This window comes from Calliphora vicina, chromosome 4 (genome assembly GCF_958450345.1).
Source record: "Calliphora vicina chromosome 4, idCalVici1.1, whole genome shotgun sequence".
Classification (NCBI taxonomy): Eukaryota; Metazoa; Arthropoda; class Insecta; order Diptera; family Calliphoridae; genus Calliphora; species Calliphora vicina.
Window position 1 is genome coordinate 6,470,045 of NC_088783.1, and position 18,073 is coordinate 6,488,117.

Consider the following 18,073-nt stretch of genomic DNA (forward strand, 5'->3'; position numbering starts at 1 on the left):
AGCGGCCAATTAATAAGGTTGTGTTTTGTTTCACGGTTTAAATAGGAAATTTTAAAAAAGCCACGTGGGTTTTATAAAACCATTTGATTTGCATTAATTTAAGTGAAAATACAAACGAAATTACAATAAAAAGTGAGTTTCTAGCATAAGATTAAGAAATTAAACAAAGTTTTATAAAAAAATTGCGAAAAAATTGAGCATTTATGTGAAAATAAGGATAATCACATGGCGTTATGTATTATATATGTACATATGTATATGTACTGAGATATATGTAAAAAAAAACTTAATTTAAAACAAAATTAAGCGAAATACTGGATTTAATTAATAAAACTTTCGAAAACATTAAGAAATATATACAATTTTAGGTATATTTTCTTAGTATTGAAATCGTTTAAGCGTTTATTTGGATAACTGGTTTGGCAAACGTGTACCTAGTAGGTTCACTAAACATTCGAGTGTCTGTGTCTCACGTATGTTTTAAGTTTCCATACGATTCTTTTTTTTTTAGCAAATATTGTTTTGATACAAAGTTTAGTAAAAAAAAAACAAGTTTATTATTAAATAAAATACGTTTCAAATTCTTATCAAACTATAACTGACTGCTACGCAAAGAGAACTTTCGAATTTCGCACTTAGAATAATTAAAAATTCTACTATTTACGCCCGCGCTTCAGTGTACTATCACCCCACAGGCCGATACATTTGATTGCATGTCAAAATTATTAAATTTCCTTTATCTAAATGCCATTTATCATTTCAAATCTAATTATAACCGATAGCAATCTGTCAATTTCTGTGTGGAATTAATGTATTGTAATGTATTAATAAAGATCTATATGGAAAATAAAAACGTGATTTAAATTTTAGCTTTACTTTGTTGTAATAATACAATAAATACAAATTTATGCGGCCGCCGCTGTTGTTGCTATTTATTGTTCATTTAAATTTAACACTTTTTTTCTATACAAAATTTCAGTTGCCTTTAATGTAGTGTGTTTGTTGGTTTTTTGCGTATTTAGTATTTGTGAGATTCTTTTATTCGAGTTTTACCGGCATCTGTGTATCTCTGTCTTCTCTGCGTTTGTCCCAATTTTGAGCACAGTAAATACAACAAATTGAAATACATATGTATATACAAATATACATACATGCCCATGTACATTGTACATATTTACTCAATGTAAACAATACAACAAGAAACGACAGCATTTGATAAGAAAAATAAAAACAAGTTCATGAATACGAGTATTATTCGGTTGTTGTGTTACGGTATTCGGTATTGGTAACGATGTACAATTTATCAGCCCTATTCAAGAAATGTTGCTGCATTGTAAACTCAAGTGTAAAACAAAATTCAAATATCTACTCAATGTGAATATTATTTTTGATTTGTATTAAAAAAAAAACAGTTTGTGTTATAATCTGTTTAAATATGCACCAAAAATTCAATATAAGCAAGCAAAAAAGCATGAATATGCATGTTATTTAAATGCTTTAACACAGTTAATTATTATTTAAATTGAGACACAAAGGATTTATTATTAGTTTATATTTATTAATATTGTTATAGAGTATGTAACACGAATAATTATTATGAATTATTATTGTTAATAAATTGTAATCAATTTTAATTTTCGCTATGCCAGCTTTGAGTGACAAACAGTAACTAACTAGTTAAAAATATCTTTCACCTTATTAATACAAATTATCCACGACAATTATCAGCACAAAAGTTTCATATTTCATGTGAACGAAAAAATTCATTTTATTAAACAAAATTATTATTAAATGAAAAATCATTGCAGATACTTTAACCTTTCTTCTGTATTTAGTAATCACAAGGTTTACATTTTTGACTTACATATCGTCCCCTTAATAAAACAATAGTCCCCATAATAAACACCATTATATTTTTATTGCATAATAATAATCTACATTACTGATTCCATATGTGATGAAAATTTGGTGAAATTCCATTTCCACAAAGTGGGTCAAAAGATCAATTGAAATATTACTTTTGTTCTAGATGTCTACTAAAACAAAAATTTTAAACTCAATTATGACAAAAAAAATTATACACTATTGTTTTATTAAGGGGGCGATATGTTCCATAATGTTCTGATCTAGTCGTCTTAATCCAAAAACGATTAGAAAATTAATGTAGAAAGTAGTTTCTAAGTAAATTTCCAATTTGTAATAACATTATTAAATATTGGTTATTGTTTATTTGAGATATTTATTTGCAAATTTTTGAATGATATTTTTTTTTGGAAAATTTCAAAACATTTATTCGAATAAACGTAAATTATTAATCGAATATTTTTTTATTCTAAATTGAAAAATGTTATTCATTCGAATATATTATATACATACATTTTTTTATCGATTATTTGAATAATTTTTATTCGAATGAGATCCATAGTATTTACAGGTGGTAATACTCAGTATTAATTAGAGATTTTCTTTTCGGGAAGTCTGGATTCATTTTGAAATTTCCCGGGATTCCGGGAATTCCCGCCTAGAACAAATTATTCAATTTTAAGAATGTAGACTTCGTTAAAAATCTAAAAAATGTCTTTGGTTTTAAAATGTAATTGGATACAAATAAAAAAAAAATCCAATAAAAATTTAATATAAAGAGATAAACTGACACGATTTCTAATTTTGGTTATATACAAAATTTGTCACCATTTGTCATTTGTATAGAAATGGCTGCAATTTCCATTAGATTTTGTTATTTCTATTAATTCGCAAAAAATATTTTTTTTTTTAATTTTGAATTGCATTGTTTTGTTTATTTAATCAAAAATTAAGTAAAGATGTTAATTAAAACTTGATCATAATCTAATAATATCGTATAGAATTCTGCGACAGCCGTGAAGTTTTTGAAATATTTTGAATAATAAACTTGTTATTGGTCTATTTGGGTTGAATATTTTTTCTTGTATGAATCTTCTGCATTTGTTTTGAAGCTTTAAGATTCTTTTAGAGAAAATCAAGTTCAAAAAAATCATATAGAACTAAGGAAAATAATTCCCGGGAATTCTCGCACAATTTCCCCTGATTTCCCGTGTAAAACTATATTATTAATATTTGTCAAAAACTAATGCTTCATAATTTTACTAGATTTTTTTTGATTTACGGGAAAAATTTCTCGAGAATTCCCGGCGAATATTTGTTAAGATATTTTCGGGAAATTAAGAATGATTTAAATTGAAATTATATGTTCTTAAAGGAATTATTAGTGCGCCTTACATTACAACTTCTAAGGGTATTTAGAGTTAATAATAACAATAATAGTGATTTGCGAAATGACTCTACATAGAATTCCGAATTTATTGATTTTATACCGAGCAAAACTACGTGTGTGACACAAAATAGAGTAATTTTACACTTCTTTTAAAATGCTGGTAAAATTCTAAGACTTCTCATTCGAAAAATAAATTTACTGGTTTTTGGCCTAAAAGCTTTTTTAATTTCCTCCGTGAACTTAGTCGGTTTGCAAACATGTTTGAAAACAATTCAAAAACTTTTTACTTTAATATTTATTCTGATAATGTCTAATTTTTCGACCTTTTTTATTATTAATTTTGTTTATTTTTATTTAAGCTTGAGGTCACTTTTTTTATAAATAATTATATTTATGGGGGATTTCATGTCAAGTGAACCAACTTTTGAAATCGATGTCTTCCGATCGGGATGAAATTTGCACCAAGGTTAGCTCTATTGGATAGTAACTCAGACACAATTTTTCAACAACATCGGTCGAGAACTCTCTGAGTTATAGGGGGTAAAATTTTGACAATTTGGTCAAACAGGGGTTTTTTCTTATCCATGTAACTTATTACCTATTGTTCTTAGCAAAATGTGTTCCAAATAGTATAGATAGCTATTTCTTCGATCTTTCGAAAAAAAATATTTAAAAAAAAAAATAAAAAATTTTTAATATTTTTTTTCCGAAATCAAAAACTTTTTTGACTTTTTTTTAAAATACGCTATTTTTTTTTATTTTTTTTTTTTCTTAAAATAAAGTTTAGATATTTTCCTTGAACACCTACTTGGTCGCTTAGTGGGATGCGAGTGGGATATCTATCAAAATAAATATTTTGTAACTCAAAACATAAAATTTTTGACTTTTTTTGCAAAATCAAAAACTTTGTTGACTTTTTTTTTTCAAAATGGACCCTTTTTTAATCTTTTTTTTTATGTCAAACAAAAGCTTAGATATTATCCTTGAAGACCCTTTTGGTCGCTTAGTGGGATGCGAGTGGGATATCTATCAAAATAAATATTTTTTAACTCAAGACTTACAATTTTTGACTTTTTTTTTTGCAAATACGATTTTTTTTCCAAATGGGCCCTTTTTTTAAAATTTTTTTTGTAGTCAAAAGAAAGCTTAGGTCCATTCCTTTAAGATATTTTTAGTCCCTTAGTGGGATGCGAGTAGGATATCTATCAAAATAAATATTTTGTAACGCAAGACATACAATTTTTTAATTTTTTTTTGCAAAATCAAAATTTTTTTCCAAAATGGGCCCTTTTTTAATTTTTTTTTTTTGCTCAAAAGAAAGCCTAGGTCCATTCCTATAAGATATTTTTAGTCCCTTAGTGGGATGCGAGTGGGATATCTATCAAAATAAATGTTTTAACACAAAAATTGTATGTCTTGAGTTACAAAACATTTATTTTGATATATATCCCACTCGCATCCCACTAAGCGATCAAAACCAACTTAAAGGAATAGGCCTAAGCTTTCTTTATAGCAAAAAAAAAAATTACAAAAAGGGCCCATTTTAAAAAAAACTCAAAAAAGTTTTTGATTTCGCCAAAAAATCAAAAATTGTATATCTTGAGTTACAAAATATTTATTTTGATAGATATCCCACTCGTATCCCACTAAGGGACCTAAAATATCTTAAAGGAATGGACCTAAGCTTTCTTTTGACTAAAAAAAAATTTTTAAAAAAGGGCCCATTTTGAAAAAAAATTCGAATTTGCAAAAAAAAAGTCAATAATTGAATGTCTTGAGTTACACCATTTTTATTTTAATAGATATCCTACTCACATCTTCCTAAGTGACAAAATAGGTCTTAAAGGAAAAGACCTAAGCTTTCTTTTGAGCAAAAAAAATTTTTAAAAAAAAGTCCCATATTGGAAAAAAATTTCGATTTTGCAAAAAAAAATTAAAAAATTGTATGTCTTGCGTTACAAAATATTTATTTTGATAGATATCCCACTCGCATCTCACTAAGGGACTAAAAATATCTTAAAGGAATGGACCTAGGCTTTCTTTTGAGCAAAAAAAAAAAATTAAAAAAGGGCCCATATTGGAAAAAAATTTTGATTTTGCAAAAAAAAATTAAAAAATTGTATGTCTTGCGTTACAAAATATTTATTTTGATAGATATCCTACTCGCATCCCACTAAGGGACTAAAAATATCTTAAAGGAATGGACCTAAGCTTTCTTTTGACTACAAAAAAAATTTTAAAAAAAGGGCCCATTTGGAAAAAAAATCGTATTTGCAAAAAAAAAAGTCAAAAATTGTAAGTCTTGAGTTAAAAAATATTTATTTTGATAGATATCCCACTCGCATCCCACTAAGCGACCAAAAGGGTCTTCAAGGATAATATCTAAGCTTTTGTTTGACCTAAAAAAAAAGATTAAAAAAGGGTCCATTTTGAAAAAAAAAGTCAACAAAGTTTTTGATTTTGCAAAAAAAGTCAAAAATTTTATGTTTTGAGTTACAAAATATTTATTTTGATAGATATCCCACTCGCATCCCACTAAGCGACCAAGTAGGTGTTCAAGGAAAATATCTAAACTTTATTTTAAGAAAAAAAAAAAATAAAAAAAAATAGCGTATTTTAAAAAAAAGTCAAAAAAGTTTTTGATTTCGGAAAAAAAATATTAAAAATTTTTTATTTTTTTTTTTAAATATTTTTTTTCGAAAGATCGAAGAAATAGCTATCTATACTATTTGGAACACATTTTGCTAAGAACAATAGGTAATAAGTTACATGGATAAGAAAAAACCCCTGTTTGACCAAATTGTCAAAATTTTACCCCCTATAACTCAGAGAGTTCTCGACCGATGTTGTTGAAAAATTGTGTCTGAGTTACTATCCAATAGAGCTAACCTTGGTGCAAATTTCATCCCGATCGGAAGACATCGATTTCAAAAGTTGGTTCACTTGACATGAAATCCCCCTTATTTATTTTCAATATTTCGCTACTCTTTGTGTAGCATCCTGATGATGCTACACAAAGAGTAGCGAAATATTGAAAATAAATAAATATAATTATTTATAAAAAAAGTGACCTCAAGCTTAAATAAAAATAAACAAAATTAACTTTAATATTTATTTATCGAGTATGTGTTTATAAATACAAATGGGGCAAACCAAAATGTGAAGAAATATTCTGTCTGCACGAAATGTATTTTTCGATACGATTTCTTCAATGATTTTAATTTTGAAATATATATATAGTAATACAGAGTATTGTCGTCTGTAAATACTTTTAGAAAAAGTAATATAAAATGAATGATACAATCATTATCATTTTATACTTGATCAAAAGATTGAAATAAATATTATATATTGAATGGAAAAATCCTTCTTAAAAAAAATATTAGAAAATATTCAATTCTTAAAATTATATTTCTATTTCTATTTTAATAAAAAGGTTTTTTTGAGTAAGACTAATGTCTTAAAGCCTTTCTAGGATTAATAGAACAACAAAAGAAAATAATTTTTTTTCCAATTTATAACTATATTTCAATTATATTGAGAAACTTATTCTGAATTTTAATGGCTCATTTAAGGAGAATCTTTGGAAAATGGAAGATACCTTTTTTGAAATATTCTTTGTTTAAGGACGATTTTCTATACTATATCCTGAGGACTTATTGGGTAATTCAATTCGAAATAAAATGTATTAAGCATACAAATTCGAACGATTTTCTTCTCGATATATTTTCGGAATATGTTGAATATTAAACAGATTTTACGTAAATTACATATTGATGATAATAAACCACAGGCCGAAAAATATTCTTCAGTTATCTGTTTGTTATTTCGGAATAAGTTGAATATTATTTTATGTAAGTAAGATAATAAATACCCCAATTCTTACATAGATAATTAGAGTTTTGTGTTCGTTTTTAACATTATGAATATAAACCGCAACTCGACAAATATTCTTCGGTTATCTGTTTGCTATTTTTGTAATATTTAAATGATTTTAAGTAAATTAAAAATTAAATACCACAAGCATTTTACAATTCTATGAAATTATTGTAAATTGTTTTGTTTTAAAAATTCGAAAACGATTTGTTATGAATCTTTTGGATAACTTGTTTACAAAGCTGTAAAATTTGAATTAACCTTCTAGGATGTTAAGGTTAGAAAACGTATTGATATCGAAAATAAATCCTGTATAACTCGATAACGGAAACTTTATCATTGCGTTTTCAGGTCTTCGGCAATTTAAATAGCCAATTCTTTAATATGCTATTTATTACTTCGTTTTACTATTGTTTATAATTTTTTTTATACGTAACTTATTATATATTTGTTTTATTCCGATCTAACAATCATTTCTGAAACAGTATTTAAGTAGGCTGAATTTTATAAATAAAGTCACTTTACATTCTCCCTTCAACCAATGACCGGACGAGTAGAAAGTTTTTTAAAGTTCATAAGGAAAAGTAGTTTTTTGTTTCAAACAGTGCGTTTTACTTGTTCTTTAAATTAACAAAATTTATAATCTTAGGAATAAGACTTTTTTAAGGTAGTTTTTTTTTTGTTCTAAAGTAATACTTAATGAAATAATTTAAATTACTAATAAACCTCTCTTTTATTATCTATTTCCTTGCAGTTCAGCTTTAAATTATAATTCCATTATTTTTCCTTCGCCTTCAACATGTCTTCGCCCAATTGTTATTTGGTTCTTGAAGACTCTACCGTCTTAAGCGGCCATGCGTTTGGCGCTAAAGCTCCCGTAGATGGTGAGGTAGTATTCCAAACTGGTATGGTGGGCTATCCCGAATCCATGTCAGATCGTTCGTACAGAGCACAACTATTGGTATTAACTTATCCGATGATTGGTAACTATGGTGTACCCGATATGGATGAAAAAGATGAAAACGGTTTGCCCAAACATTTGGAGTGGTTGGAGGGCATATCGGTAGCAGCCTTAGTGGTGGGAGAAAATTGTGAAACACCCTCTCATTGGCGTGCCAAGGAAACATTATCCCAATGGATGGAAAAACACAATGTGCCTGGTATTAGTGGCATAGATACCAGAGCCTTGACCAAGAAGATACGTGAAAATGGTACGATATTGGGACGCATTGTTTATGAGTATCCTGAAAATGTAGCTTCTCTGAAATTCTCCGATCCCAATCAGCGTAATTTGGTGGCTGAGTGTTCGGTAAAGGAACCCATGGTGTTCAATGAGTCCGGTTCTCCTCGTATCTGTGCTGTGGATTGTGGTTTGAAATTGAATCAAATTAAATGCTTTATTTCCCGTGGCGCAAGAGTTGAATTGGTGCCCTGGAATTGGGAATTGGATGAATCCAAATTTGATGGTCTGTTCATTTCCAATGGTCCTGGTGATCCGGTTGTTTGCAAGGATACCGTTACTCAAATAAAAAAAGTGTTGAAATCAGGCAAGAAGCCAGTGTTTGGTATTTGTTTGGGTCATCAGTTGTTGTCCACAGCTATTGGCTGCAAAACCTACAAAATGAAATACGGCAACAGAGGTCACAATTTACCTTGTATCCACCATGGTACAGGACGTTGTTTTATGACTTCACAAAATCATGGTTTTGCTGTAGACACCGAAACTTTGCCCTTGGAATGGGAGCCTTTGTTCACCAATGCCAACGATAGCACCAATGAAGGTAATAAAATGTTTATTTTTAAATTTTAGTCCTTCTAAATTTGTATTTTTGTTTTTTCAAGGTATAATTCACAAACAGAAACCCTATTTCTCGGTACAATTCCATCCGGAGCATACCGCTGGTCCCGAAGATCTGGAAATTCTATTTGATATATTCTTAAGTGCGGTGAAAAATCAAAAAATACAGGGCGCTTCCACCATTAGTTTACGCCAACAGCTGATAAATCGTCTTTCGTATACACCCACTCCCGAGTCTTTGCTGGAAAAGAGACCACGCAAAGTTTTAATTTTGGGTTCTGGTGGTTTATCTATTGGCCAGGCTGGTGAATTTGATTATTCTGGTTCCCAGGCCATTAAAGCCATGAAGGAGGAAAAAATTCAAACTGTTTTGATTAATCCCAACATTGCCACCGTACAAACTTCCAAGGGCTTGGCCGACAAGTGTTACTTTTTGCCATTGACAGCCGAATATGTGGAACAAGTTATTAAGGCTGAAAGACCTAATGGTGTACTTTTGACGTTTGGTGGCCAGACAGCTTTGAACTGTGGTGTCGAGTTGGAAAGATCCGGAGTGTTCTCCAAATACAATGTCAAGATTTTGGGTACTCCCATCAAATCAATTATAGAGACTGAAGATCGTAAAATATTCGCTGAGCGTGTTAATGAGATTGGAGAACAGGTGGCTCCTTCCGAGGCCGTTTATTCCGTAGAAGAAGCTATAAATGCTGCCAAGCGTATTGGCTATCCCGTAATGATAAGAGCTGCCTTCTCTTTGGGTGGTTTGGGTTCCGGTTTTGCCGATAATGAAGAGGAATTGAATACTTTGGCGCACCAGGCTTTGGCTCACTCCAGCCAACTGATTATAGATAAATCTTTGAAAGGCTGGAAAGAAGTCGAGTACGAGGTAGTAAGAGATGCCTTCGACAATTGCATAACCGTTTGTAACATGGAAAACTTGGATCCCTTGGGTATCCACACAGGCGAAAGTATTGTGGTCGCTCCTTCTCAAACACTCAACAATCGCGAATATAATATGCTGAGAACAACCGCCTTGAAGGTTATTCGTCATTTTGGCGTGGTGGGAGAATGTAATATCCAGTATGCTTTGAATCCTTACTCCGAGGAGTACTTCATCATAGAAGTTAATGCCCGTCTTTCGAGAAGTTCTGCCCTGGCTAGTAAGGCTACCGGTTATCCTTTGGCTTATGTGGCTGCTAAACTTTCCTTGGGAGTGCCTTTGCCCAGCATTAAGAATTCGGTTACTGGCGTAACCACAGCCTGCTTTGAGCCCTCTTTGGATTATTGTGTAGTTAAAATTCCACGCTGGGATCTATCCAAATTCACCAGAGTCAGCAAAAATATTGGCAGTTCCATGAAGAGTGTAGGAGAGGTCATGTCCATTGGTCGCAACTTTGAAGAAGCATTCCAAAAGGCTTTGCGAATGGTAGACAATTCCGTGAACGGTTTTGATCCCTATTTGCAAGAAGTAAACAATGAGGAACTGACAGTACCCACCGATAAAAGACCATTTGTATTGGCCGCTGCTCTTAAAGCAAACTATTCCATAGATGAACTACATTCTTTAACTAAAATCGATAAATGGTTTTTGAACAAAATGAAAAACATCATTGAATACTATAAAATATTGGAACTAAATGGTTCCACATTGTCGGCTCAACAATTGTGGCATGCCAAGCGCATGGGTTTCTCCGACAAGCAAATTGGTGAGGCAGCCAAAATCACCGAGTTGGCGGTGCGTACTTTGAGAAAAGAAATGGGTATTATTCCATTCGTGAAGCAAATCGATACAGTGGCTGGCGAATGGCCAGCAGCAACCAATTATTTGTATTTAACCTACAATGCTTGTGAAAATGATATCGACTTCCCTGGCGGCTACACCATTGTGGTGGGATCAGGTGTATACCGTATTGGTTCCTCTGTGGAGTTCGATTGGTGTGCTGTGGGATGCTTGAGAGAACTGAGAAATCTTGGCAAACAAACCATTATGATCAATTATAATCCCGAAACGGTGTCCACCGATTACGACATGTGTGATCGTTTGTACTTTGAGGAAATTTCCTTTGAAGTAGTCATGGATATTTATGAGCTGGAACATTCCGAAGGTATCATTCTGTCTATGGGTGGTCAATTGCCCAACAACATAGCCATGGATTTGCACAGACAGCAAGCCAAGGTATTGGGTACTTCACCAGAATCTATTGACTCAGCAGAAAATCGTTTCAAATTCTCACGTATGTTGGATCGTAAGGGAATTTTACAACCCAGATGGAAGGAGTTGACCAATCATGAATCGGCCATAACTTTCTGTGAGGAGGTCGGTTTTCCCTGTCTGGTAAGACCCTCATATGTTTTATCGGGAGCTGCCATGAATGTGGCCTATTCCAATCAAGACTTGTTGACTTATCTCAGTGCTGCCTCCAAAGTCAGCAAAGAGCACCCAGTTGTTATTTCGAAATTCTTAACGGAAGCCAAGGAAATCGATGTAGATGCTGTGGCTGCCGATGGTGAAATTCTGTGTATGGCTGTATCGGAGCATGTGGAAAATGCTGGTGTCCACTCTGGTGACGCTACTTTGGTAACACCTCCCCAGGATTTAAACACCGAGACTTTGGACAACATCAAACGTATTACCCGTGATTTGGCTGCGATGCTGGATGTTACTGGTCCTTTTAACATGCAAATTATCGCCAAGAACAATGAGCTGAAAGTAATTGAGTGCAATGTAAGAGTTTCCAGATCATTCCCCTTCGTATCGAAGACCTTGAATCACGATTTTGTGGCCACTGCTACCAGAGCCATTATGGGTTTGCCGGTGGAACCGGTAGATGTGTTGCTTGGTGTTGGCAAAGTTGGTGTTAAGGTGCCACAATTCAGTTTCTCGCGTTTGGCTGGAGCTGATGTGCAATTGGGCGTTGAAATGGCCTCAACTGGTGAGGTGGCCTGTTTTGGTGACAATCGCTATGAAGCCTATTTGAAGGGTATGATGTCAACTGGCTTCCAAATTCCTAAAAAGGGTATTCTGCTCTCAATTGGTAGTTTTAAGGTAAGAGCTGAACACTATTTACACCTAAATAACAGTGAGAGTTTTAAAAATAATGATTTATGTCTTTCTCTTTTAGCACAAAATGGAACTTTTGCCCTCCATTAGAGACTTGGCCAAAATGGGTTACAAACTCTATGCCTCCATGGGTACTGGTGATTTTTATGTTGAACACGGTGTGGATGTAAGTAAAACAACATGTTTTTCAAAGGAAATAATTTATTTTTATTCATTTACGAGTTTACGAGTACAAAATGTAGTAAATTACTAGGAATGAGAATCTAAGTATCGGAAGACTGATTGAAAACACCCTTTAGCCGTAGAGTTTTACGTTTTAGCATTTCACGTATATGAGCCTTTTTCTCTTCGGCCGTCATATCATTAAGAAAGTGGTTGGTATTCTGAGAAATATTTTGAAATATCTCTGAATTGCCTATGGGTGAAGACTTTATGAAATCGGAGGAACTTTTTAATTTGCTACGAAGATAAGATGGTATTAAGGACTGTTTATCGTTGAGGGTGGAGTTACCACAAGATTTTTCATTTTCTTCTTCGTCTAACTCTTCAATTTCATCATCTTCACTTTCAGAGTTATGGTCTTCGATTTGTTTGGTTTCTGCCTTAGATCTTAGAATACTAACTGGACTGTAGCCTTGAGGTTTTTGTGTAGGATTCACATCGCCTTGATGTACCATGATTACTTTATCCCGAAACTTAATCGATTTTCTAGGTTCAGGTGATCTAAGAGGATTTATATTCTCAGAAGGACTTGATATTCTGCTAGGGTTTTTTAAACAAGTTTTAATTTCTGTATCCAGTCCAGTAATTGAATGTATGGGACTGATATCTCCAGGCTGTACCTCAACCACTACATTGCGAAATTTAATAGATTTTCTAGGTTCTGGTGATCGTATAGGTGAGGCAGGTTCACTTCTCTCTACCACTTCATCCATAACACTGTCCCTACCAGTTCGAAATTTCAAACATTTCTTTATATCCGGCGAGGCTGCTACATTGTCTTGTGGTAACATTTCTTCATATAAATTAAAGGAATTTTCTTCAATACTTTGTGGTACTTCCGGCAAAACTGGTTCCGTACTTATTCTTCTTGGCAATGAAGGTGGTCCCATGGAAAAGTCTTCTTTGTCATAAATGATTTGCAATTCTTCATCGAGATTGTGTATGGAGGCCAAATATTCTTTGGCGCCTATATCGCAGCCGTAGTTGTGATAACATTTACATAATCTGCGTGCCTGAGATAAATATGTCCTGGCCATTACCACGGCATGAAATTGTATAGCTTTAGCGGCCATTTCCAATAAATGATCGAGTACAATTTCCAAGATATTGGTGCGTCGAAGGTTTTCCACTCCTTGATTGAGTTGTCGTGTGTGGGAGGATTTAATGTTGCGCTTGAAAAAGAACTGAATTGAGATGAGTGTCATTAAAAACATAATATAAGTATTGCAAGTTGTTTAAGCTTTTACCTCTACATCTATTGACTCCACCGAACGTCTTTTGGCCAGCATTTCCTGCTTCTTCATTTCTATATTGTGCCTTAATAAATGGGTTTTACGTCTCAGTTTACCGTTTGTTCGGACATGATGATGCTTTATGCCCAACAAACCTTTGGCTCCCTCATCGGGCATCAAACACGATTCATCCTCATTCTCTTGCACCAAATCAATTAGAGATCGAGCATTCTTGGCTAACATTTTCAATTTCACCATGTCATTTTCCATTAAGTTTTCGTACAACTTTTTAAAGTTCAATTTGGGAAAGTAGTCAGCTACAAATTCCAGATTACGGAAGGCTATCATAAGATGCATTACCGGATTAGCCGTGATATCAGCCAAAATTGTGTACAAAGTGTTGAGAGAATATTCGGGTATGCTTTCGAACAAATTACGCTCTCTTATGAAATAATCACTTAGTTGCTTCTCTTTAACTCTCTGCTTGAAAGAATTAATAAAACGTAGCAGCACTTCACCCAAGAACTCTTCGGGCCAGGCAGTGTAGTCTCTTTCGCACTCCCAAAATAAATGCATGCGCAAATGATCTAAAGCAAACATTAAAGCCTTGTTCTTTTCCAGAGGCTCTACGAAACTTTTGATTAAAGCTTTGGCCATCATGTAGACTTTAACCTGAGCACTAGTCAAATGCTGTTCCAGATAACGCTCGGCCTTGGGAAACACTATACGCCATTCGATTTCCCTAAAAGGATTACGTTTCTTTTTGGGAGCATAGCCCATGGGTATGACATGAAAACCAAATGTTTCTATGCGCTTAATCATGGCTCTAGTGGGCCATTGTATTTGTTGTCCCGTTTGGGGATTGGTGGAAACTGGACGATCTCTGAGTCTAAACTCAAAGGCACACTTGGGCCAGTCCGATACATTTTGGGCGGCATAGATGGCCGGTATTAGTTCATATTTGCTGGTGTATATAGAAGTGCCTCGATAAGTGGCCTCATTTAAATCCATTTCCGTGATATTTAATTGTTCAGCCAATTTTTTGCGCACCAATTCCCCAAAATATTTCATAAATTCTCGAGAATTTAAGTAATTTTGGGCCAACAGCTTGCGCCTTTTCTCCAACTCAATGCGGTATAGTTTAATGGCCTGCAAAGTGTCATAATCTCTATAATCCTCAACTCTCTCACAGCCATCACTATCCTCATATTCACTTTCACTGTCCTCCTCATCATCGGTAAATTCTTCTTCCTGCAAAGGCTGCACAAAATTACCCAACGATGATACACAAGATTCGGGCAAAACTTTGGCATCTATTCTATGCTGTTCCCGGGTATTTGACATTTTAAGCTCTCTGAGAGGATGTTGAGTATTCAAATGTGATATAAACGCGTAATCATAGTCTTGTTCGGTGTCATTATCGTAAGTATTTAAAATAGTTTTACTGCTGTAAGGACTTGTTGTGCCATAGCCCGAACTGCCTTCACTGTAGATATCTTCAAAGTCCCCTGCTAGAGTCTTGGAATTTTTAGGATCCTCACGTAATCTTAGGCGCACATAACCCTTCCATTTGATGTTGTTAAGCATTTGCATATAGTCCTCCTTACACGGTGTAGTCTCACGGAAATCCAATTCCATATCAACTTTACACAGAGGAGATATGGAATCGTAATTGGCATCATTGGGTCGGGCGATATCGATATTTTCAAATACTACATAGATGGTTTGAGTCTGCAAAAGTTGAACATTATTCTTGTCGGCGCCATGGCTAGAGAATAGGGAGAGATTTTTAAGTTTTTTTTGAAGTGTTATGGTTATTTATTGTGTAAACTTACAAGGGCTTGTAGTTTATCCATTTTGCTACCGCCATATCTAGGGGGTTTGTTAGCAGAATCGAATGTTCTTCCAAATTGTTATTGAGTTGTTTTTCACTGTTCAACATATCTTCTGCCATAGTGGAGAGTTCACTGTAATTGGGAATTATTAATTTTAGGAATTAATTAAGGAAATTATAGAGTGCTTTTTATACATATAAACAAAATTCCTAGAAATATTTACTGATTGCTAAACAGAAAATTAAATCTTTTTAATGGAAAGATAAGGATCTTTTGTTTTATTCTTTGAATATGATGTTTAAATGTAAATCAAGATAATGTACATAAGATTTTTGCATAAAAAGCAATGGGACTAAGGGCTTAATGAAATTAAAACGCATTTAGGGTTTTTTGGCTATTTTAAATAGAAGATTATTTTAAAATAAAATCCAGGAAAAATAATACCATCAAACAAGGGTTCCTATTCGGGAAATTACTGTAGTTGCAGTATCGGCAATAACATGTGAAATTTATGTTCCCATGAAATATCCATTTCCCTCGAAGGGAAAATTACTATTGTGATATTCCCATGAACTTTTGATTCACAATAGTTGATTTTGTTCATAACAGCTGCTTATTGTTTACAAAATTCCATCTGAAAATTTCACAAACGGGGAATTTTTAACGTGAACAAAGTTCATAAACGAGAAATGGGAAAAAGGGACATATTTTATTTGAAATATTGATTCGCGATAGGGGTGATTGTGATTTGTTGCCAATCGAATGATTCGATTATATCCATAGATTTTTTCGTTACAAGATACACAAAATCATTTGACTAACAATAAATTCGGTTACCAGAACTAAAAAATCTATAGATATAATCGAATCATTCGATTGGCAACATATCACAATGAATCTGTACTGAAATAATACAGAAATATAGAAATTTCAAACCCGAGAATTACGAACCCTAGTTAGAATTCACAAAAAAAGGGCACTTGATGGTACTTTTTCTTTATTCTATTGGTACTTTTTGATTTATCTATTAAAATGTAAACTAATTAAGTTCTTATGATCCCCAATGAAGTGAGAATGATATATCATTTTAATCTTTCTACATTAATGAATCTAAAAACATTAAATTCGGCACATAAAATACTTAATGAGTGGGAATGAGAAAGGAGAGCTTAGTGGAACTGTTTTCATTCTTCTAATGGTTGAATCTCCAAATTCTACTACGTATCTGGAACGAATCAAATTAATTTTAAAGGTCAATGTTTGAGTTTAGAAACTGTGTTGGGTTCTGAGGAAAAAAACTTAAAATATTCTTTAGTTTTTGTCACAATTTGACATGAGATAATTCCCTTATCATTCTTTTTAAATGTTAATTTGTTTAAACACTTAAAAAGTCAAGAAACGTGTGAATTCATATCCTATTAAATATTTTAACTGATTGTAATTATTTGAATTTAAAAATTTAATTTCATTATGTTTTTCCACACAAAATGAGTAATACAAACATTTCACTTGATTTTTAATAGCAACTCTTCAAAATTAAATCACTATGATGAAAAGGCAATACTTTGTGGGAGAGTGCACGGTGAAGTGATGAAATCGCAAGTAATTTAATTGATACGTTTGCAAGTTAAAAGATAAAAATTGGTTCTTTTTTTTTGTTCATTATAAGATAGCAACAATAGTTGAGGGGGGGACTATTTGGAAGAAAATAAGTGTTACACAAATATCCGTCTTAATAAACATAGAAAAAACGGAAGGTTTTTCCTGTTTACTGCTGAGACATATGAATTACGCAGAAATTCTTTAAAACTTTGTAATTAAATGGAATTAACACACCTTTCATAGTTTTTAAAAAACTGCATAGTCAGGGCCATTTGATTTAAAATAAATTCACACAAGTCTTCATTTAACAGTTTTTGTATTTTCGTTTCCAATTGACGATTTAAATCCTGGCGCCGAAAATCATAACGCATAGTGTGATAATTGAAACTCGTTTGCGATTGTGGACTCTCGCCACTACCACGCTGACGTATGCAGGGCTGAGATGCTGCAAGTTGTAATGCTGGGTCCTGACTACAGGATGGACGTTGTTTACGTTTGGACTTTTTTTGCTTTTTCGCTTGTTTCTTTTGTAGCCGAGCAATTTGTTTTTTCTCTTTCTCCTGCTGCAGGCGGGTGCGTTCTCTTTGCGACTCTTTGTATTGTATTTCCTGCAAAGGATTATTGGGTTTTTGTAAAGGTTTTGAACTAGAACGACCCATTTTTTTTGTAGGCTTTTTAAATTTTAGTTTATTTTTTATGTATTTTTTTTCGTTTTGTTCGCTTTACTACCGAGATCTTCATCAATTAAGAGTCAATTAAAAACTAAAAATATATAATTGATCACTATTTGATGATTGTTATCATAAATGTTGTTATGCGGGATGTGTGTTTCTGTTAAAGAATATTATTTTATAGGTTTCTTATCAATAAATATTTGTTTTTTTTATATATTTATTATATTTATTATTAATTGTTGTTGTTTGTGGTGATTTCTTTTTATTTAATTTTATCTTTCTACCATTTAGTGGTATTTTTTTCTATATGAAGACTCATGTCTTTAATGATGTTTTGTTTTTTCTTGTAAATTTTGATATCATTAAAGAAAACAGTCAAGAGTCATTATATGTAGGGTAATAAAGTTGAGAGCATAATTATATTGGCACTAATAAACCTTTTTAGAAATTGCTTAACAACTCATAAGCCTCAATTGGTCATTAGCCATGTATAGGACATTAGATGGTCCTACGAAACCGC

General features: G+C 32.6%; 2 protein-coding genes across 2 annotated transcripts in view; one reads left to right on the forward strand and one right to left on the reverse strand.

Annotated features, from left to right (window-relative positions):
• The window catches only part of rudimentary (carbamoyl-phosphate synthetase 2, aspartate transcarbamylase, and dihydroorotase rudimentary), a 26,320-nt gene continuing 8,247 nt past the window's right edge, over window positions 1-18,073 (forward strand). The window contains exons 1-4 of the mRNA XM_065507013.1: window positions 1-132; window positions 7,884-8,910; window positions 8,972-11,973; window positions 12,050-12,154. Coding sequence (XP_065363085.1) covers window positions 7,929-8,910; window positions 8,972-11,973; window positions 12,050-12,154 — 4,089 coding nt within the window. The 5' untranslated portion in view covers window positions 1-132; window positions 7,884-7,928. The remainder of the gene's footprint in view (window positions 133-7,883; window positions 8,911-8,971; window positions 11,974-12,049; window positions 12,155-18,073) is intronic.
• Window positions 12,178-17,725, reverse strand: LOC135956496 (uncharacterized). Its single transcript, XM_065507014.1, has 4 exons — window positions 17,114-17,725; window positions 15,278-15,409; window positions 13,458-15,210; window positions 12,178-13,394 (listed from the first exon to the last, which is right to left on the reverse strand). The coding sequence occupies exons 1-4, from the start codon at window positions 17,536-17,538 to the stop codon at window positions 12,252-12,254; spliced, it is 3,453 nt and encodes a 1,150-aa protein (XP_065363086.1). The 5' UTR covers window positions 17,539-17,725; the 3' UTR covers window positions 12,178-12,251.